Below are 22,637 nucleotides of genomic sequence, written 5' to 3'. Positions count from 1 at the left end.
GGGAAAGTAATAACAGTATTATATAGAGCACTATTGCAACTCATTAAAAATGCAGTTTGTTGCCTGCATCCCAAATAGATTAAGCCAAACAGGAATAGATTCAGATAAAGGCTACAGGGAGGTGCTGGAGCATGTCCAGAGGAGAGCAATGGAGCTGGGGAAGGTCCTGGAGCTCAAGTCTGATGACAAGCAGCTGAGGGAGCTTGGGATGTTTTGCCTGGAGAGAAGGAGGTTCAGAGAAGACCTTATTGCTCTCTACAGCTAACTGAAAGAAGGTTGTAGACAGGTGGGGGTTGGTCTCTTCTCCCAAGAAACAACTGATAGGACAAGAGGAAATGGCTTCAAGTTGCACCAGGGGAGGTTTAGATTGGACATTAGGAACAATTTCACCATGAAAAGGGTTGTCAAGCATTGGATCGGGATGCCCAGGGAAGCTGTAGAGTCACCATCTCTGGAAATGTTCAATAAATGTATGGATGTGGCGCTTGGGGACATAGTTTTGTGGTGAACACAGTGGTGCTGGGTCAACAGCTGAACTCAATGATCTTACAGGTCTTTTCCAACTTTAAGCATTCTATGATTCTACGAATGAACAAGTTACTGAACAGGAAATGAAAATGCTTGGTTTATTTAGCAAAACAAAGCAAAGCCTGTGAGGAGATGAGTCAATGATTGGTAGTTTACCAGAACTGTACAGAGTAAGGACAAAGAAAACTGTATAGAGTTAAAACTAGAAGACTCTGTCTACATAAAACAAGTGGAAAGAGCTGGCATAAAGAGGTTTAAGCTAGAAGTTAAAGAAGGTTTCCAACATCAGAGTAACAATCCAGAAACAACCTTCCAATTACAGCAGCAGTGGCAAATGATTCTTTTTAAGATGGAATTTGGTTAGTTCACGTGAGAGGCTATGACAAAGTATGGACACAATGAACATTGTAAAACATGACTGCCAGAATTAGCAAGTGAATTGGGTTCTGTCACAGCAAGTTCCTGTGATTTATTTCCAAACATTTCTTTCATGAATAGCTCCACTGATATTGTGTTTATTCAGGACAAAAGCCAAGGCCTAATTCAAATCAATGGAAGCCTTTCCACAGACATCAGTGAGCTTTGGATTAGAGCCCTAGAACACAGAACCCAAATTACATTTTATTATTCAGTGTGTTTGCACTCATTATCACCCTTGTTACACATTTGATTTAGGAGATGGCTGTGATGTAAAACTTTAGTCTAATGCTTTTCCTAGAGTTTTGCAAGCAAATAAAGCAAGTATTTTTCCTATTTCAATTTTGTTCATTTATGTAAAAGATACTCCAAGGAACTAACTACAATAGGGAAACTGTCATAATTGAACATATTCATATTCAATTATAAATACGTTTTTCCTGAAATTAATTCTATACTGGATATAAGTATTCCTATAAGACATAAGCTCATATCTCAGACTTGAATGTATTGTTTCCACATAGCCACACTGGTTGCAACACTTGTGCAGCATGAGAAGATAAAGTGACACACATTTAAAAAAATTAATAAAACAGAAGCCTAGAAAATGTCAGCTGGAAGTGATTTCAGGACTGTGATATGTCAATCCCACATGAAGGGTATTGTAATGACCTAGTCTAGATTTGTGTATGGTTCTTCTTATCCAGGATTATGGAAGATGGAGTCAAGCTGGAAGAGCAACAAAATACTGAAAGAATGATCTGAGAAGCTGTGAACCTCTCACAGGAGGCAAGGGGAGGTGATCCCCATCCCTAGAAATGTTCAAGGTGAAGTTGGACAGGGCCATGAGCAACCTGGTCTAGTGGAAGGTGTTCCTGCCTATGGCAGAATCACAGTTATGTTGCAAGGGACCACAATAGGTCATCTGGTCCAACCTCCCTGCTCAAGCAGGGCCATCCTACAGCACATGGCTCAGGATTGCATCCAGATAGTTCTTGAATACCTCCAGTGAGGGAGAATCCATGACTTCTCTGCGCAGTCTGTTCCAGTACGTGGACATTTGCAGAGTAAAGAAGTCCCGTCTCCATTAAGTAGTGGGGCCACATTATCCTTTGTTTTCCTTTTGGTATTTATGTATTTTTAAAAGCCCTTTTTGTTATCCTTGATATCTTTAGCCAGATTCAATTCTAGGTTGGCCTTGGCCTTTCTCATCTCACATCGACCTTCTCTGGCCACCTCTCTATATTCGCTCTAAGTGGCCTGACCCTGTTTCCACCTCCTGTGCATTTCTTGCTTATGTTTCAATAATGATAGGAGTTCTTGCTTCATCCACAGAGGTTTTATGCACCCTTGGCCGAATTTCTTTCTCGTTGGGATGCATCATTCTTGAGCCTGGAGAAAGTGAGCCTTAAATAACAACCAGCTCTCTTGGACCCTGCAGGGCCTGCTCCCATGGGATTCGTCCAAGGGAGTTGGAACAAAATGATCTTTACAGTCCCTTCCAACCCAAACCATTCTAGGCCTCTATGATCTTGCCTTGGAAAAGAGAAGCTAAGGTACAATGTGTTTCCTGCTACATGTAAGTATAAGGAAATCAATAAGTTATGTGATGGGAAAGGGATTATCTAAATTAAAACAATGACCACCTGGTTACTGTACTGTCTAAAAGCATGTTCCTCACCTTGGAACTCAGGGCAAAGCTCTGTTCATCTCTTCTGAAGTTAGTTTAGAGCACTGAGATGGGCTGAAAAGAGCTTGGGTTTATTTATTTACATTAAACATGGCAATAATTAGCATCTTCCAAAATTGCACAGTTGTCTCAGTACATGAACAAACTAGCACAGGTTTGCTACTCCAGTTCATGTGGTTTGTTGTACTGTGCTTGGCTTTCTCTTATTTTCAAGGGGTAAAGGTCAGATAAATTGTGAACCAAGGATGAACTAAAACAGTAAAGCCAAAATACATTTTAAGGTTGGACTTTGAGAGGGGGAGTTAAAAATTGCATTAAGTCTTGCTCTCTTTGGTTAATTCAAGACTAATTTGCTTGATAGAGGGAGTGCTAATACCTTTAAGCTTTACTATGTAAAGAATGCACAGTTTGTATTCAGACATGATGATAAATTACTTTGTTGCTCTGCTCTTTGCAGTGAACCAACCCTAAACAGGACCACATTGGCCACAAAACATGTCAGCACACAGCCCTGGTCCATGGCTCACACCTCCTGCTCTGTTCTCCTGCGTAGATATCCACATAGAAATTTTAGATCCACATAGAGATTTTAGATTGGATGCATTGAGGGTTTTGCCTTCACATAATGCCAAAATCATTCTGACAGCAGAAATACTTGATATTTACTTACTGCTTACAGATTCAGTGTCTTGTTCCAGAGAAAGACTTTGAGAAAAGTATAACAGACATCACACAGTGTTGTAAAGACATTTGTAATTCATCATCTCACAAAAACTTGTGATGACAAAAGTAGGTCGGAAGCTGGAAGAAGCTTGCTAGTTCCACCTCACACTGGGACTAAGGCAGTAAGAGCCACCCTTCACTACCAGTCCTCCTGCATTACATGCCCACCAAGGCGTGACAGCACTGCAATGGCACTGCAAACCTCCTGGTGAACAGAGCAACACAGATTTCCCTCTTGAAAAATCAGCTGAACCAAATAAATTTCTGTTCTGCTCCCAACTCCTCAGCACAACAAAAGGTTCAGAGATAGTATCTGCCCCAAAGCTTAATGGAAACAGCATTCACATTTCGGAAGAGGCTGACAAATGTCAGGGGCACAGAATTTTGCTGCGTTGCCTTTTCTGTTTTTAACCAGCTCACATCCCTGTTTACCTCAATGTGACGCACATTCCTCCTGCTTAGCTCCACTGATCTGGAAACCAAAGGCTCCTTCAAGATGAAATAAATTGTTCCTGTGGCAATGCCAAGGGGGTGATTTAATATAGTTTGGAGACTTCTCAATTCAATTTCACACCCAACGATTGAGCTAAAAGAAAAATCCACACTTTACATTTTTTTCTTTACAGGAGCATGGTTATTTTACTGTATAACCAGCCACGGCTTTTCCGAGCATGCCACATCTGAAGTACTCCAGTTCCAGATGCCATGTGAGCTCCCTGAAATGCTTGCTGGAAGTGCTCTTTCAAACAGGCTGGCAAGTGCACATTCTATGACTAGATCCATTAGCTTTGCCCCCAGTGCTAGGGAGTGTTCTGTAGAGACATCATTCTTTGTTTGCTGAGAAGCTACTTTTGATTCCTGTGCTGACTACCATTTTGTGCAACATCACTCAACACTTGCTTTTTTTTTACTCTTCTGCATTGTATTTGCAGGAAAAAAAAAAAAAAAGAAAGCAAAACCAGATTTGTGGAGGATTTAATGCAATTTCTGTTTCCTAAATAGCAGCTTTACATTTTGGCTTGAGAATGACAAAAATAATACTAATAACAAAGAAGTGATATGAAGAAAATATTCAGAGTGTAGTAAAAAAAAGCACATTTTTTTGTTTGGTTTAAGATTTCAAACAATAACCGAGTAGGTAATGCATGTAGTGAACTCCAAGGAGCTCATCTCCATTGGATTTAGGAATGTACATAGTACAATACTGGTGATATATTTTGTCTTGTTGCTGCAAACATCTAAGCCCAACAATTAATTCAAAGCACAAGGACCAACTTACTCTGTATATGTTTCTAAAGTTCTTATTAGCTTAATTTAGCAAACAAAATAAGGAGGAAAACCAAGCTAAATTACTTTTTACCAAAAACTGTTACACTTATGTCAAGAAGGGTGTACCAGGAGCAGATCTCTACAGCAAAACAGTTGGTGCTGAGGACTTCCTGACCAGGTGCCACAGACTGAATGCCCATTAACAGCTGGAGCATATTAGGCACACTACTGGAGTGCAGCTTCTATATTAATTTCGTCTGAAAGGCATTCAGTTCATGGACTGCTCTGCGATGTGAATGAAAAGCAGTTAATGAAGATCAACAGAAAAGTTGCCTCATGAGAATCCCATGCTCAGGTGCAAAATCCGAACGTAGATGCAAGTGACTCTCCTATGAACAGTTATCTGGCACTCCTGGAAAAGCAAAAAAACCCCAACCCCACAACCAAAGTGAAGTCCTAGGGACAATAATAAATAAGGGACTGCTGGTCAAAATTGTGTTGGAAACTAGGATTGAAGCCATTCATTATGAGAAACTGTGAAAATTATTCGTATTCATAGAATCATAGAATGATTTGGGTTGGAAGGGACCTTAAAGATCATCTAGTTCCAATCCCCTGCCATGGGCAAGGACACCTTCCACTAGACCAGGTTGCTCAAAGCCCCATCCAACCTGGTCTGGAACACTCCCAGGGACAGGGAGTCCACAGCTTCTCTGGGCAACCTGTGCCAGTGCCTCAGCACCCTCACAGGGGAGAATTTCTTCCTAATATTGACTGTATAAACTCAGGGACTGTAAGAAAAGCTACATAAATATCCATCTTCTATTTTTCACTGATCTTTGACAACTGAAGTTTCATCTCCTTAAGCCTTCTGAGGCACACTACTGTCCTGTTCTTTGTGATGACACCAGGGCAAGGATAGACTCACTTTTAGTCACAAAGTCCATTTACATGCAACTGTGGGAGTATAACCAGAGTTTCCATAACTCATTCCAAATCATCTTTCTTCTACACAACCTCCCCCTGTCAGAGTACCTGGAAACCTCAGCCTCTTGAAAATCTGTTACTGAGGCTGTTGAGGTGTCAGGGGACACCTCTGTTGCTGTCAGTGACGCAGAACCAGGATGCCACTGAACAGAATGCTAAATGCAAGAATGAAGAGCTAAGAAACTTTGTTTTATTTATACTCTTGGAGATGCAGTGTTGTAAAACAACCATAAAATACATATTATTCATTCCCTGACTCTGTCAACCCAGTTAAACTAGAAAAATAAACAAGAACAAGCCATGGGACAGTTTAAACAAATAAAATGCTTGTCTTGGCCATTCCTGATTTACTATTTCGCCTACAGTGATCAACATTTATAGAATTTCAGCTGTTTCTCATCAGTCATGGGGAATGCTTTTTCCCTTGCCTCTCCCCCAACACTGCAAACTGCACGAACATGACTAAAAATACAGTTTCAACTGTATTTGGAAAGGACATTGACAGTTTTGAAACTGACTATGAAAAAAAAAACTAGTAGGAGAGCAGAATAGAATCTAATCTCATGCTGCTCCATAAATGTTATTTAACCATCGATAAAACGTTCGAGGGAAACCACTGACCCACCAATACACATCCCCCATCACCCTCTCTTCCTTCCTGCCACTGCAGCCCACAGTCAGCGGGCACAACCTGCAGTGCCGTGACCACTGTCTAACGCTCTGGTTGTACTGTTGGACTGTTTCTCTTTCTTGCCAGCCTGTCTCGACCATCTGTCATTCGCCGTCTTACACTTCATTTGCAAATTACTCAAGCAGGTCTGTTGTCTGTGTGCATTTGAGCAGCTCCTAGGAGCTGCAGCTTCTGAGACTGGAGTCTCTTTGTACAATAAAGATATATCAAGGACAGGAATATGCTGCCTCCAGTCAAGCAGCTGAACAGATTCTGTAGCAAACCTACACAGACTACACGTAAATAGCATCTCAGGCTCAATGGTATACACTAAAATATCAGAAATAAACATGTAAGGAAGAAGTAAAAAGAAAACTAAGAAAAAAAATCATCCTTGGGCTGGAAAAGAGCAAAGGCGTGCACAGAAGGAAACATTCTGTTTACAAATGTGACGAATAGAGGGATATTGGCATCACATTAACATATATCATGCTTGACATAAGCCAGCAATGTGTGCTCGCAGCCCAGAGAGCCAACCATGTCCTGGGCTGCACCAAAAGCAGTGTGGGCAGCAGGTAGATGGAAGGGATTCTGCTCCTTTGCTCTACTCTGGTGAGATCCCACCTGGAGTACTGCATCCAGCTCTGGGGATCCCAACCTAAAAAGGATAGAGAATGCCATGAAGATGATCAGAGGACTGGGGCACCTCTCCTTCTGTAGCTTGCCAGTGAAAATCCATATTCATCAAGTTTTTATGTATATTTTCTTTTTACCCTAATTTGCTCTTTGAGGGCCTTCCTTCACTAATTGTAAGAAAATATAAGAGCTTGATGCATTTATTTGAACAGAAAACATAAAATCTTTTTTAAATCATTACACAGGATACAGTGTTTCCCCATAACAGGAATTGTGCTAGCCAAAATGGAAAGACACCTCTGTGTGTGTGTGTGTGTATACATATATAGAGAGATAGATATAAAAAGAGAATAACTACAGGGAACAGTCTGTTCGTCCTAACTTCAAATGGCAGAACTTCCATAGATTATATTTACACATTGCACTGAAAGAGCTATAAAAGACTGCAAGTTTATCATTCTCCCACATTCACTGATTTGGTGCCCTCAGAGAGGCTCAGATGAGCTATAATCTGTTGGGTATAATTCCTCTTAATGCTGTTATCACTCTGAAAAGTTGAACTGTGAATTTGATTTTGCAGATGATGGCAGAAAATGGATGGAAAGCATCTGCATAAACAGAGACAATAAACTCTTCTCTCCATGCTGCTTCTATATATACTGGAACCCCCAGTTCAGCATTGTCCTGCAAAACACTGAAGATGCTTTCCAGTTTGAACAAACTTCAGCGGAAAAAAAAAGTGCTTGAAATATTTTTACACTCAGAGAGGCTGTTTTCTCCCCCATCAGAGGTCACAGTCTTCAGAGGACAGCAGGATCCCAAGCTGCAGAGATGCTGAAATACCAGACATACCATACAGTGATTTACCTGCCACATGAAAAGGATTGCAACAGCATATTTTTGTTTTCAATATATCCCACAGAGCTTAATGAGCCTCTGGAACTCCATAGTGTTGTAGTACCTAATGAAATCAGGAATTTAGCACACTTCAGAAAACTGGGCTTCTATAGGACAGAAGAGAAGGTCTGGGTAGACTTGCTAGGTAGCTTCCCAGCACCCAAGAAGGGGTTGTTGGGGTGACAGACTCTGTGTCAGGTACAGAAGGGCAGAAAAAGAACCAATCGTTTCCATTGGCCCCAACAACCACTAGTACTGTCCCCTTCCAGACAGAACACGGGCAAGGGAATTTCAGACTTACAGTGATATAATTGTTTTATTAGGCAGATGGAAGAAACCCCAGGGTGAAAAAGCAAATATTCCTGACCGAACTGCTCCCATGTCATTTTTCAACCAACTGGATAACTTCCAGTTGGCACAGATTTTGTTTAGAAACAAGAATCGGAAAGTAGACTAATCCTATCTTACAGCTAAAACCAGCACTGCTCTTCATCAAAATCATTTTCATTTCCTGATGTGAAAAATATATCAGTAACAGCATGATATTGAAAAGATACTGGACTGGCATTATGAAACTGAAGCTGCTCTCCATAGATCCAGAGCAATTGGTAAGAAGGAACAAGTCTGTGACTAGCAAGCAGAGTGGTAACAAATGGAGATTTTCTTCTTTTTATAACAAGTTTTTTAAAAATAAGTAGGACATACAAAAATAATCAGTATCCCATAGAGTTTCTTGCCCTGTGGCACTGTCTCACACTGCCTTTGTGTCACAGGAAGGTATGTGCCCTTGTGCCATTCTCTAATGTTGGGGACAGATACGTAGAACCACAGAATATTCTGAGTTGGAAGGGACTCACAAGTGTTTAATTAAGAAGGACAAATTGTCAACTAAAAGTGAACATGTTCATCCCACTAGTCCCTCAGCACAGTCCAGACTCTTAGGGATACTCAAACTGGAAAGACAGCAGAACTGGACTTGCTACATATAAACCTCAAATTTTATGGAAAGCATTTAGAGGAGAATAAATCAGCAATGGTACCTTTCTATAAGTGGTCTCAACCGAAAGAGAGAAGGTTTAGATTAAATATTAGGAAGAAATCCTTGACTGTAAGGGTGGTGAAGCACTGGCACAGGATGTCCAGAAAAGTTGCAACTGCCCCATCCCTGGAAGTGTTCCAGGCCAGGCTGGATAGGGCTCTGAGCAACCTGGTCTAGTGGAAGGTGTCCCTGCCCATGGCAGGGGGTTGAAACTAGATGATCTTTAAGGGCCCTTCCAACCCAAACCATTCTGTGATTCTGTGATTTAATGATTCTAAAATAGAGTAGTTGAATAGGTACCAATCTAGAGCCATTATCAGCCACATACTTCATTGAACACAAGTGCACACTTCCATTAAGCATTATTTTACTATACTTATACCAATCACTTATTCCCAAAGTAAATTCTCCTTAGACCTTTTCTTTATGAAATTGTTAATGTTCTTTGCCCTGCTGCACTATAAAACTACATAAACTATAAAACTTTATAATACAGTTAAAGCTTAAGCAGGAACTTTAGCAAACACTGAGCCAACGACATGAAAAAATATTCTGTACTCTTTTCTAAGATGCAGCATGCATTGAGTAATCTCCTGTTTCACGACTGCTACCGTATGCCAAGCTCTTTCCCCCCCCAAGAATTACCACTACTTTGGGAGTTAAGATGAGGGAAGGGAACTTACATCACCACAGTTTTTCAATGGTTTCAGTCTAGTTATCTGCTACAAAAGCATGAAAAAGATACCTAAACATCTTTCCTCTTTATTCATTTATTTTAAAAAATTCAGGAAAAAATGCATCAACTTTGCAAAGCTCTAAAATTTTAAGTACACCAATAATTTACTTCTGTGTAACATAAGCAGCATAGTTATTACTGTTATGGCTCAGCATTTGGCTTTGCTCCCAGCTGTCTTGATTAATAAGAATTTTTTTTACTTCAACGACTCTCAGATTCTGGTTCAAGGACTAGCAGTTGCCTGCAGAAAGCTGGCTGGTCACACAGCCCTGGAGTTCCTCTAATATAATCAGCTGTTTCTAAAGATAAAGGTACTACCTTGCACAGTTCAGTGGTTTTCTTCTTAGGCTCTGGAAACAAGACAGCAATGTGAAATCTCATTTTTAGACACAAAAAAATGTGCATCTGCAAAGTCTAACCAGTCCACCTAGAACAGCAAGTTTAAATAAACCGACTTCAACTGTCCAGTGGCCACATTAGCAGAAAACCCAAACTAATGAACTCCCACTCAAGACCATCAAGGCACTCAAGAACACCACAACAATAGCCACAGCTTTAGGTCAGCTTGACAACAGACAAAGTATCTGCCTCTAGCAAACCACTATCCAAGTACTAAGAGGCACTAGATTCTTAGTCCACAAATGCAGGCTCTCTAACAACTCCAAAAAGTGGAATAGGAAGAATTTCTTTGTAGAAAGGGTGGTTAGACACTGGAATATGCTTCCCAGGGAGGTGGTGGAGTTACAGTCCCTGGAGGTGTTTAAGGAAGGACTGGGCATGGCACTTTGTGCCATGGTCTAGTTGACATGGTGGTGTTAGGTCACAGGTTGGACTTGATGATCTCAGAGGTCTTTTCCAACCTTAATGATTCCATGATTCTGTAATAACACCTGCCCCAATAACTAGCTGTGACAAAAGAGTGTAAATGCTGCCAGCCTGGCCTCTTTGCTAAGCTTCTAATGTTCTTGCAGCTTTGCCACATTCTCTCCAGTCATTTTCATTTGCTTTAGAGCACACTGAAAACCAGGCATGGTAGCCCAGCAGCAGTGTACCAAAGAGAGAAAGTGACAGGCACTGTCTTCTGTGCAGCCAGAAATTACATGCAGGGAATTGTATCCTGGGTTGTGTAAAAGTAATGGTGACCAGCAGGTCAAGGGAGGGGATGCTCCTTCTCTACTCTCCCACCTGGAGTACTGCACCTACCTCTGGGGTTCTCAGCACAGGAAGGACATCGACCTCTTGGAGTGAGTCCAGAAGAGGCCTAAAGGGATCAAAGGGATGGAGCACCATTCCTGTGAGGAATGGCTGAGAGAGTTGGGGCTGTTCAGCCTGGAGAAGAGAAGGTTCCAGGGAAACCTTATTGTAGTCTTTGAATACTTAAAGAGAATATATAAGAAAAATGGAGAGAGACATTTTACCAGGGTCTGTAGTGACAGGACAAGGACAAATGAAAATAAGGGCAGTAGGTTTGAATTGGATATAAAGAAGAAAATCTTCCCTGGGAGGGTGGTGAGGCACTGGCACAGGCTGCCAAGAGGAGCTGTGGCTGCCCCAATCCTGGAACTGTTAAGGCCAGGTTGGACGATCCTCTGAGCAACCTGGTCTAGTGGAAGATGTCCCTGCCCATGGTGAGTGAGTTAGAAAGTGATGATATTTGAAGGTCCCTTCTAACTCAAACGATTCTGTGATTCTACACTTGTTTTGATTACAGAAGTATGATTCTGCTATTACTCATGACAATTCACTAGAACTCAGGAGATTTACATGACACAACTGTTCAGACATTTGAATTTCTTTATCCAGCTGTGATTTTGATTACTTTCAGGTGTTCTCCTTTGCATTAACTTTCATCTTGTTGCTTAACTAAAGGTTGTTGAGAATTTTGACTCTGCCCCACCACAACAGCATCATCCACACATTTTTAAGGGTTTTCTCTGTTGACTACTGTCATTAATCTCAGCCTGGTTCCAAGACGGAACACGTGAGCTTTATCTACTTAAATGCCTTCACCGTTTGAGAATGAACTGGTTTTAGACATTCTGTAAAGAACTATGCACCCACCTTATGGAAATCATATTTAAGACTGTAGATTACTTACAGAAATTACTTGAACAGTGTGAAAGCTTAAGTCAAAATATCTACATTCCATACCTCCTTTATCCCAGTTATCCCACTGTCCTGTCAAACAAGGAAGGCATATTGATTTGACATGATTTGATCTAGACAAGCCAGGCCTCATTACTTCCAAAGCACTTACAAACTTATTTCCAAAAATCAAGACCAATAAAAATACCTGTAATTATCCACATCTTTCTCCTCTCCTCCTTTTAGACATAAATGCTATTTATTTCCATCTCCTATCCTCAACAATCTCTCTGTAACCTATGAATTCTCAAAGATAATTTCAAAGATTAAAAAAATTATTTCAACTACATCCTATAGTATTCTTAGGTAGATGTTAGCAGGTCCTGTACATTTCAACAACTGTCTTACCTCTGGATTTTTAGCAGTTGTTCTCTGCTCTGGCCACTACTAGGGTTGGATTTTTCTGTTAATTTAGCTGATTATCTGTCAAGCTCTTTATGTAACACACATGAAATTAGTCACACTATGACCCTCCCCACATTGTTCATTATGTGTCTTGCTGTAAATGGATTTGCACATTTTCTTCTTTTTACACATCACAAGATTTTCCTTATTCTTATTTAAACACTTTGCTAATTGAAATTCATTTTGTAATTTTGCACACTTGATTTTCACTTTATATATAAACCCTTAAACTGCTGTAAAGCAATCAGAGTATCTGATTTAGCCCTAACAGTCTCTTAATGTAGGTCCCATCTGTCTTTGCATCAGGACAGATAATCTCCATTTATGCATTCAAAAGTGCCTCCTCAGCTGCTAATTCTCATGTTCTTCTCAGTCTCTCAGATAATCTTCTTAGGAGACACTATTTACCAGCTCCATAAGGTTGCTGAAAATTACTTTTTAAAAAAATAAAAATAAAAAATCATTTTCCTTGTTCTCCTGATCTCACAGTTTCTTTATTTCAAAATCTTACTGCAAAATAATTTTCACCAACAGTACTTACCATTAATAATGTCTTCCTTAACTGCTAAAATCAAAATTGAAAATCAAATAAATTTGCCTACCTCCATTTGTTGAAAAAAGTGTGCCCAGAACATTCTCATAATTTGATATATCACATCTTACTGTATCACCTCCTGTTTGGATACTTTCAACAATTTAGAAATTATTGTTATTTAATTCTAGTATCATCTACCACACTGAACAAAAATCCTTCTTGCATTCTGGAGGGATGAAGCAGAAAGAAAAACAGAAAAGGTAGGAATAAAATACATTAAAAGAGAACAGATTTGATTTTTTGGTAGTGTTTGAAAATATTTTGTTTACAAATTATATTCTGTCCCACACATGCATATATAGCTTAGTCTATGTTCATATATTCATGCATACATTCAATCATTGAATTCCTTTGGAGACATTTAACAGCAAAATGTTTTGAGGAGGGAGTTGAAAGGAGAGTGGCAACAGCACAGAGTAACTGTCCACAAAGGGATTTTGTTACCTGGATGTGGAATGGAAGCTTGGGGAAGATGCTTTCGGGAAAACAGCAAGCTGTCAAGATTAATTTAACTAAGGTTTCAATGATGCTAACACCTGCTTGGTAAAAGCTTTGTCACAAAGTCCTCCTTTTTTAGATCATTGCCAGGTTCTTCCTGCACTTTGTGTCACCTTCTGCCCTTATATCATTCTACTATACAGCATGAGAAGTCAAAGTCTTCTGTTCTCACCTTAGTCTTCTCTTGATTATTCTTATTTTCATCACCTCTCCCTTCATCCTAACATCCTGCCACTGTCATCCTCAGTCACAAGTCCTGACACAACCTCCACAAGTTTTCTCCATTCTTGGTCTTGCACCACAGAGGCACTTCATCACAGTGACTTCCTTTCCCTGAAACCCTGTGCTGCCCTTCCTCATTTCAGCCACATTTTGAATAACCAACTGCTTTCCTCCTCCCTCAGGTTAAAGCCACAGCTCGGAGGATTCCCACCTATGACCTGCTCCTTAAAGACATTTCCTGCTCTTAAATGAATGTTCCTCTTTGAGGGAGAAAGGCCATTCCTGATGGGTGGGCTTTGGTTTTGGTTTTTGTATCAGCACTAGCAAATAAAATTATAATCCCTCAAACAAAACAAAAACAAACAAAACAGACCAAAACCCCAAAACAGCTAAAAAAGACCCATACCAAACCAACAGCAACAGAGAAGTGCTGGTTAAAACAAATTTCCCAGAACAGTTCTAATTATTTAGACAATAAAAAGGTTTGTATTGTTATTGGTTTAGTTGTTGGTTTCTTCTGACGAACACAGAAAAGCAACCAAAATTGAATGAACCTTTTCATCAAGAAAGAGAAAACACAGCAAAGGATAATGAAACTTGAGGCTGGTAAATGTTGAGTAAGATTTGTACAGCAGATGAAACAATCATCTTCTTATCTCCTCCATAAAAAGAATTTCTTTTCTTGAGAGGATTAGCATTTCTTTTACCATAACTTGTTCATCTCCCTGCACACCAGCACATCTGACCTACATGAATAAAAAGAACAAGTGAGATTTCTGCAAGGTTACCACTCCTCTCTGGCCGTGCCATTGGTGTAACACAGCAGAAGTCATGCTGCATGATTCAGCTGTCTGAATGTCTCCACCTTTTTCTGGCCATCGTATTACTCACTGCAATAGATGAAGCAGAGATTCTTCCGCAAGTGACAAACTGAGCTGCAGCAATCCCTGTGCACAGCTGCCTGCTGCTACTGCTCTGAGCACAACAGGTTCATTGGGTTTCTCAGCTCAGAGACTATTATTTCAACAGACAGGACTATCTGGTGCTGCAAAACTGGAGGCTCTTCCATGCTGCAGTACATTGCTCCCGATAAATACGATGACATCCTGCAAGATAAAGTCAGACTCTCCATCCAGATGCTGCCAGAATCTAACACAGATTCTGAAAGGTAACAAATCTGGGCTAATAAAAAACAACAACCACCAAACAAAACCAGCTAGTAACTAAGCAAAGCTGCTTACCCTCTGGAAAATGTCTAGGGCTCAAACAACATTTGAGATTGAGTATCTACAGAACCTGATCATTAAAACCAAGGATTATTAATTACACCAGCTCCTATATATTCCGATCCAGTTTCCTAATCAGAGAACTTACTTCCTGGTTCCTTAGTTTTCCGTGTGCAAACAAGAATACTTGGAACCTTTTACCTATGACACCACTTTGAAGTTTTTCAGCAACTCCAGGAGCACATAACAGACACACTGCCATGGAGATGCTGCCGCAGCACCCAGACCTGCACTGGCCCATCCTGCAAGGACTGTGGGGCTGTTACTTCCATCAGAGCCGTTATAAGCAAAGGCTTCTCCTTGATTCTGCACCAACAGAAATTCCACATGGAGGCAGTTAAACACATCACATGAACATTGATGTTGTGAGAAGGCTGTCTGTGCTTTCAGGAATTGACATGAACAAAGCAGAAATCAATCTGAATAATGATGGCAAACATAGGCTGATGGCAAACATAGGCTGGAGTCAAACTTGATGGCTGCATGTGCTTTTTAGAAGCATTGCCAATGAGAAAAAAAAAGTGGAGAAGTTTACTATTTGGCCAGAACAAAATAAATGTGTACTATTCTATACTGCAGTTAGTGCAGAGATTAGCTAAGCTGTCATGTTTAGTGCTAGGAGCTACACCAAACACGAGAGTTAAGACTCAACACTAGCAAGTCAACAGTTACTTCAAGGAGGGATGGACAGCAGAGTCTTAGAATCTCTCATGGGAGAACTTTTAATTCTGTTTGCATCTAGAAGGAGAAGGTAGGTGCCTGTTGACACTTGGTCATATTATTGGGGGCAATTTTAAGGAAAAGCCCAAGCACATAGTGCTGGCAGCACTATAAATATCTGGGTGAAAAACACACAGTCTTCCAGCAAATGGGCACTGACTAGAGGCTTTGCTTGGCCAGTTTCTGGACCTTGGCAGTCTGTGTGTTAGCCAAGTGTTTGATAAACTGTGATACTCTTCTTCAGCGTCCCTTTGCCAAGGAAGGATTCACTGCTTGAGACCACACTGTCATGGTTGTTTGCACTCTAGATTATGAGCAGATAGCATCCTCCAAAGCAAACAGGCTGGTTAGCACACGGATGATCAAAACTGAGTACATTATTTAATGCTTTTGGTAGAATCACCCCTAGAAAAATATTAAAGGAAGAACTGTGCAACCAGAAAGCATATCCATTAGTCTGGGTGCAAAATCTATTAAGGAGATACACACAACAAGGGTGGTGCAGACTTCTGCCTCAAACCCTGAAACCCCACTCAATATCAAAGCTTAGTCATGTTAAGCAGCAGCAAATGGTACCAGTAAAGTTTGAGACAAAAGTGTGCACAAATGCAGCACCTGCAGGGGAGAAATGAGACCAGAGCAGACAGACCTGAAAACAACATGTCCTTGATTATTTATTTATTTATTTATTTCTTTAGAAAAGCAGAGAGAATTTGGGTACTTCACCTCCTTAGGTTCTTCAGGGAATTCTAACCAGAGTAGTTATTTAATGAAAAATCAGTATCATGCTTGTATCTGTATTACCAGTACCTCAATCTATAGCTGTACTGATTAATTCTTCAAATCTGCTGAAGAAAATCATCATTTCTTCATTGCTCCTCACACAGGCTGAGCCATTCATCTGTATAATTGCAACTTCCATCTTACCTTATTACCTGCTTTGGATTAATGCTGCAACTTCTACCAAAGCATTTTAGCTGTTATTTATTCTCTTCTGACAAATTGCTCATTGTCTAGTTATCCTTATGAAGGGAAATATCTTCATGTGACTTCCAACAGAAAGGAGAATCAGAAAGATTAAGAAAGCCTCTGTGTTGTTCTGCTGGTCACTGTTAGCATTCTAAGGGTGAAGAAGGAGAAGCAGAAAGCTTGCCATATTCACAGGTGTGTAACTGCCTGCACCTGCCACTGACCTCTGGTGAAACAGCAGCATTCCCTGCTTTTGAAAACTATCAAGTACAGAAAAGACCAACAGAAGTTAAAAGCAGACCTTTCTAGCCATCGGGGTATTTTTGGGAGTCATGCTGTTGTTTGACTTCCTCCTTACAGCCCATCTGTGGAGTCTTATGACTGTGCAACAGTCCCTTCCCACAAATCACGTGGCTAAGGAGAAGAATTTGCAAAAAGAAATCCAGAAACTCTCCCAATAAGTCATGATTTCTGCCACTGGATAGCAGGCAGTATCCAGAGGGGCAGCAACACTCCTTTTTTCTCCAGCTTTCTTCACTTGACTCTAATCTTAGAGCACTTAAACTTTAAACCTCAAAACATGTTTGTGAATGAGCTACTTATACAAGTGGAGAACTGAAGAGGAGAGCAAAAACCACAAACATCTAGCATGCTTTTGCCCTCTAGACCTCAGAAGTTTAGACTGCTAAACCTCTTAAAGGCAACTGCAGAGCAGTGACTGATCTCCAACCCATCCATCCCAAACAACTGTTATTAGCAGTGTGCTTGCTGGAGCATTTGAACTGAGTAATGAGTTTACAGATTGACAGAGATCCTGCTCCAATGGGGATTAATCCTCCAAAAGTAATACAGTCAAAACAGTGAAACTATGTCTACTATTTTCCTTTGCTGCCTGGCTCGTGTCCACGTCGTTTTCCCCCAGTGTTCAGATCATGGTCCCACACACATTACTTTACATTACTGTCTTCAGATACAAATGCAATCTGGATGGATCATTAGTATTTCTTCTCTGTTACAGTAGTGCCAAGTCATCCCAACCTTTCCATGTTTCCAAGAGGAATGGTGCATGTGAACATAACTGAAGACAGAACACGAATAATTAATCATATAAGAATGTGTTGCTTAGAGTAAGAAGTATGAGTCTAAATCCTCTGCCACTGTCTCAGTGGTGTCTGGAATTTCTCTATTAGAAATAAGCAAGATATTCATTAACTAATTGCTTATGTAACAAAGATCATTACATAAAATTATCATCTAGAGGCACTGAAAGAAGAATTTTAATTATCCAGGTGAACTTCAAAGCAGAACTGCACTTTGTGATTTCTGAGGTTGCCTTAACTTTACTAGTTCCTGATCTACAGACACTGTACAGTCAGTAACATATTGATTAGCCTAACCCAATTTTTGGATTAGAAAAGACAATTCAAAGCAGCAGCTGATCAAAACCAAGAGGTTTGCTGGATGGGTTCATGGATGGCAAACCAACAGTGTCAGTACTGTGGGCCAGCTGCCGTTTTCAGGGCTGCCATACAAGCCTCTGTTTGTTGAAAGGATGAGCCACTCCAAACGCTGCAGCTAAAAAGCTTTGCCTCCAGTAGTAAGTAATTGCTCCCCTGTTCCAGAGGCCAAATGGAAAGAAGAGTGTTTCCAAGCCTGACTGCCAGATACTAAGAGCATAGTGCTTACAGAATAAGGTCACCTCCAGAGATGGAATAGCAGCAATAAGCTAGAGAGCTCCAAGCCCTGTGCCCAGTGTCAGACATTGCTTCTCTGTGTGAGCATTCCCCAGCACTGAAGGGATGATGCTCTAAGGAAGCAGCAACTTCAAGGAGTTCCCACTGCCACCTGCTGCGAGAGCTGCTCTTCTAGAGCCCAAACACACCAAGCTCTGCCACTGCAGGGCTGGCAAGCAGGGCAGCTCCTGCCACCCCCTCCAGCCTCCAGGTGCGGCAGAGATGGCTCACTGCAGCCAGCACCCTTCTCCCCAGCCTCACACCAGTTCTCAGCCTGAACTGAAATAAAGCAAGATATGCTGTAAGCATATCCTAAACGCTAAACACAATCCTTCCTGACATTAGGGAACTACTTCTACAGGGCTAACAGCTCAGTTTAGCAGATCTCACCAAGCACCACACATCGTGAAACCATTAATATCTATTCTACCACTGAAGGAACATTCCCTTCACACAGAAGGTTCCCTACAAAAACCTTCCTCCTACACGAAAAGCTCTAAGGGAGAAGAAAACTGAAGGGACAATAGCCTAGACTTCAGTTGTCAATGTTACTTGTGCCTTTCAGCTGACCTACAGAAGGGCTGGGCAGAGGGTACTCATGGGAGAACAGGGCAGCAGGAGAAGGCAGGATTCTGTGCTTGCCTTTGCTCTTTAAGTTCAACTTCCACAGCCATCTCTTCTCAGAAACAGCCTTCTTCTTTTTTAACCCTAAAGCTTGATGTTCCCCATCCTACCAAAATCAACATAAATATTTTTACGCTGTGATCATACAGCCAAAAAAAAATCACCTAGAAGTGAACCCCTTTTGCATACAAAAAACCCATACCTTTTCCCCCCTGCAATTCTCCTGGGAGTCAGCAAGAAGCAGTAGACCTCTCCACCTTTAAGACACCAGTATCACTGAAACTTTCCCAAAGAGGATGTTCACACTGCAGGCTGCTGTGTGGAGAGACCAGGGATGAGCACAGAGCTGGCCAGGCTTGGGCAGCAGGAGCAGCCTGGCACACAGCCTCCACACCTGAGTTTGGTGACAGCTCAGTGAAAATGAGTCTGCAGTGAGCTGTGGGTCATGGAGGGCACACTGCTGTTAGCATCTAAGACAGGCAACTTCAAAGTACACTTAGTGTTTCTAAGCTGCAGTGCAATCTGCAGTGCAGTCTCCACTGTAAATATACCCAAAGTCTGTGCAATCAACATTTAAATTCAGACATGAGGGGGAAAAAAAGACCAACAGGGCAGTTTTAACTAAAGCAAACAAGGTACAGGAAGTCCAAGGAACATGAAAGGGATTGTAATTCCTGTAATGTCTCTGTAACCATTTTGTTCTCTTTTATCTCATGCTCCCAGGCCACACTTTTCAAATGCTGCAGCTTAAATCAGGCTAATCTGGAACAGTTTCAGCTGATTTATGGAAACCAAAATTTTGCTTTTTGTTTGCTACTGAAATATGACTAAGGATACAGGAAGATCATTACAACTTTGATTTCTTGCATAGTCTTACACTGAACATGGACCAGACATGAAAAGACAGGTGCTCCAGGTACAGCTTGTATCAATGCAGGTGTAATTCCTATATTTGGAAAAAAATATGTTCTTAAGAAAAAAAAAAGAAATAAAAGGAATAAGCAGATGAACATTTTACTACTTCAAAACACTACAGGAAACATGTCCCAAATGCAGGTAAGACTGCTCACCAGAATCACTCCTCTGAATCACTCACTATTCCAGTATTAAACAGTTAGGAAAAAGCTTCTTAAATTAAGAAGAATCTCTTGCTGCCAACACAAAAGCATCTGTACAAAGTATACTTGATCTCGCCTGGTAACAAACTAATGGAAATAAAAACCATCATAACCTCTTGCAAATCAAAGTGGTTTTATTTCCAGATATTTCCACTGGCTTCAGTGTTTGACTCAGAATCAAACAGAATAGAGGTTCAAAATTTGACCTCCAATTTGTAAATCCTTTTTACCCTGTACCATTCTTTCAGTACTAAGAACAATCACATTGGAAACTAATTTTGTCTGTACCTTTGTCTTTTAAATAAACTGCTGAATAACACTGTATTACAGCTGTGAGCTCTTTCAGAGGATCTGTGAAAAGCATGCTTAAAATTCCCCTTTCAAACTTAATTTGCAGTGATTTTCTTGCAGTAATATGAGAATAAATGAAAAAGATAATTGATTTCAACAGTAAGCAATTACACACAGTGACTTTTCTACAGCAGTTGTCTAATTAAAAGACTCTGAGCACGGTCTATCAAGCCTTAGACTTAAGCATTGTTTTTCAGGTATTCATATGATATGCAAGATGCACAACTTTTTGTGTCCTGTTACATTGCAGATGCACCAAAATACTTGCTACAAACTTTTAACCCTTCACAAAATAAATGTACACTTGCACACACAATTTGAATCTGAAGGAAAGAGACAGCTTTGGTTAAACTGAGCAAAAACATCTGAAGGTTATCAACATCAATAAATAACATTTACAGCAAGGGTGATCTAAAAAGTGACACGGCTAAAAATAACTTGACAAAAATAACAATGAAAGATTTTTTATGAATATGAAACATGTATATGCACAGATGTCAGTTATATAACCCATTTCTTCTATCATTAAAGAGTAAACACCAACCTATTCTTTCAGCTTATCAAAACACAGTAACAAGCAGGCACAATTCCTCTCTCATATTTCTCTCCCTTAATTAACAGATTTTTTAACTGCATGTCTTCTACTGCTGCAGCAGAATCTCATCTCCCTCCTTATTCTGAATTGCTACACACAAATGCCTATTGCTCCCAAAGGCTTTTCTAAGAATCATCTGTAACAAAAGAATTGTAGGCGCATACCTTAACCTCTTGGTTGGCAAAAACCTCCACATCAACCCCACAGGCAACCAGAGTGGAAACATCACAGTCCATGCTACGGGCTGGCATCCCCCCCTTTTGCACACAGAGTTAGGCAAGCTCAGAGTGGCAAATGGTTGGAAGAAAAGAAAAAAAGAAAAAAAAATCTTCAGTTCAGTATTGCAACTGAACAGTCCAAAATCCTGTTTCAGTGCTGGCAATGACTGCAAGCCTCCGCCACGAGCTCTTTGCACTTAACTGAGTTGCTCCCTGCCTTTCCCCCGTACACCCACCAACTGAGCAGGCACAGCATAGTAACAGCGCTATTCCATCTCTCATGGCAATGACATCACCACGAAGACTGACATAGCTAAATCTATTTTTTCAACCCTTTTATCTCTAGGCAGCACAGTGGATCAAATTGAACATGATTATGTGCTAAATCTGAACTCGGTCTAAATCAATTCAAGCAGCGTTCACCGTCAACTGAGTCATAGCTGTTGTTTCAGCTGAGTGCTTATGTTGGCAAAAAAAGGATCGCCTGACACTGAAAGCTCCGCTCCGAGTGTAAATTAACACAGCATTTAAAGCCACTAAGCTCAAGGTAATGTTCGTTACTTTATTGCACTTTCAAATCTAAACCAGAGCACTAATAATCAAAACTCAAATCAACAAAACCCTCAGCATCCTGCTTTTAATAGCACTGAGTCCTCTTTTTTAATAACGGACACTCTACAACCCCACACATGAGATTAGGGAACATCTAGTCCTATCATCAAGAGTGATCAACACACTGCAAATTTGATCCCAGTGCTCCAACATACACGGTGCACTATGACTCATCCTCAGGAAGATCAGAGGCATGTCTGTGTGTGATTTGGAATTCAATACCCCTTCAAAGAACAGAACATCAAAATTTCCTTGAAACTGGGACTTCACACTGGGCAACCTTTGTACCATCCATCCATAGGGTTAACCCTTCACAAATGCAACTGTATTCAACTGAAAGAAACAGATGTAAGTAAAGTGAAGATGTACACCTGCTGGCTCAGTGGTCTGTTTATTCCTAATTGATAGAAATAAAATATCAGCAAATTTAGGACTTCTAAAATTGATCTTTATCCCAGACTCGAACCATTATTTTTCCTCTGATGTTTCATTCTTGTGATCCATAAATTACTTTTAATTGTTGCAGGCCTACAGTTGATATTTCTGGGCAAGTGAGATTACAGGCAGAATTAAAACATTTAACTCTTGACATGAACCTAGGAGCAGCTCATAGCTCAGTGTAAGAGACTGCTCTGCTTAATTCTGCTTCATTAGCAGATACAGTTCTAACATCTATGCTAGATATTAGGAAGAAATTCTGTACTGTGAGGGTGGTGAGGCACTGGCACAGGCTGCCCAAAGAGGCTGTGGTTGCCCCATCCCTGGAGGTGTTCAAGGCCAGGTTAGACAGGGCTCTGAGCAACCTGGTCTAGTAGGAGGTGTCCCTGCCCATGGGAGGGGATTTGAACTAGATGATCTTTAAGGTCCCTTCCAACCCAAACTGTGATATTGCAGCTTGTACCATGTTCTGTGATGCTGCACATAGTTTGCTACTGATATTTAATCTAGGTTATC

General features: G+C 40.7%; 1 protein-coding gene across 2 annotated transcripts in view; it reads right to left on the bottom strand.

Annotated features, from left to right (window-relative positions):
• RCAN2 (regulator of calcineurin 2) overlaps positions 1–22,637 on the bottom strand; it is a 72,477-nt gene that overhangs the window by 14,805 nt on the left and 35,035 nt on the right. The window contains exon 1 of one of the 2 annotated variants that reach the window (XM_009069987.1): positions 21,018–21,104. The exons of the other annotated variant lie outside the window; for it this stretch is intronic. Coding sequence (XP_009068235.1) covers positions 21,018–21,104 — 87 coding nt within the window. Of the gene's footprint in view, positions 1–21,017; positions 21,105–22,637 lie in introns of those variants that run through there. 2 annotated transcript variants of the gene reach the window in all.

The sequence above is a fragment of the Acanthisitta chloris genome, unplaced genomic scaffold (genome assembly GCF_000695815.1).
Source record: "Acanthisitta chloris isolate BGI_N310 unplaced genomic scaffold, ASM69581v1 scaffold3972, whole genome shotgun sequence".
NCBI classification, from domain to species: Eukaryota; Metazoa; Chordata; class Aves; order Passeriformes; family Acanthisittidae; genus Acanthisitta; species Acanthisitta chloris.
This window is presented reverse-complemented; position numbering and strand designations above follow the sequence as displayed.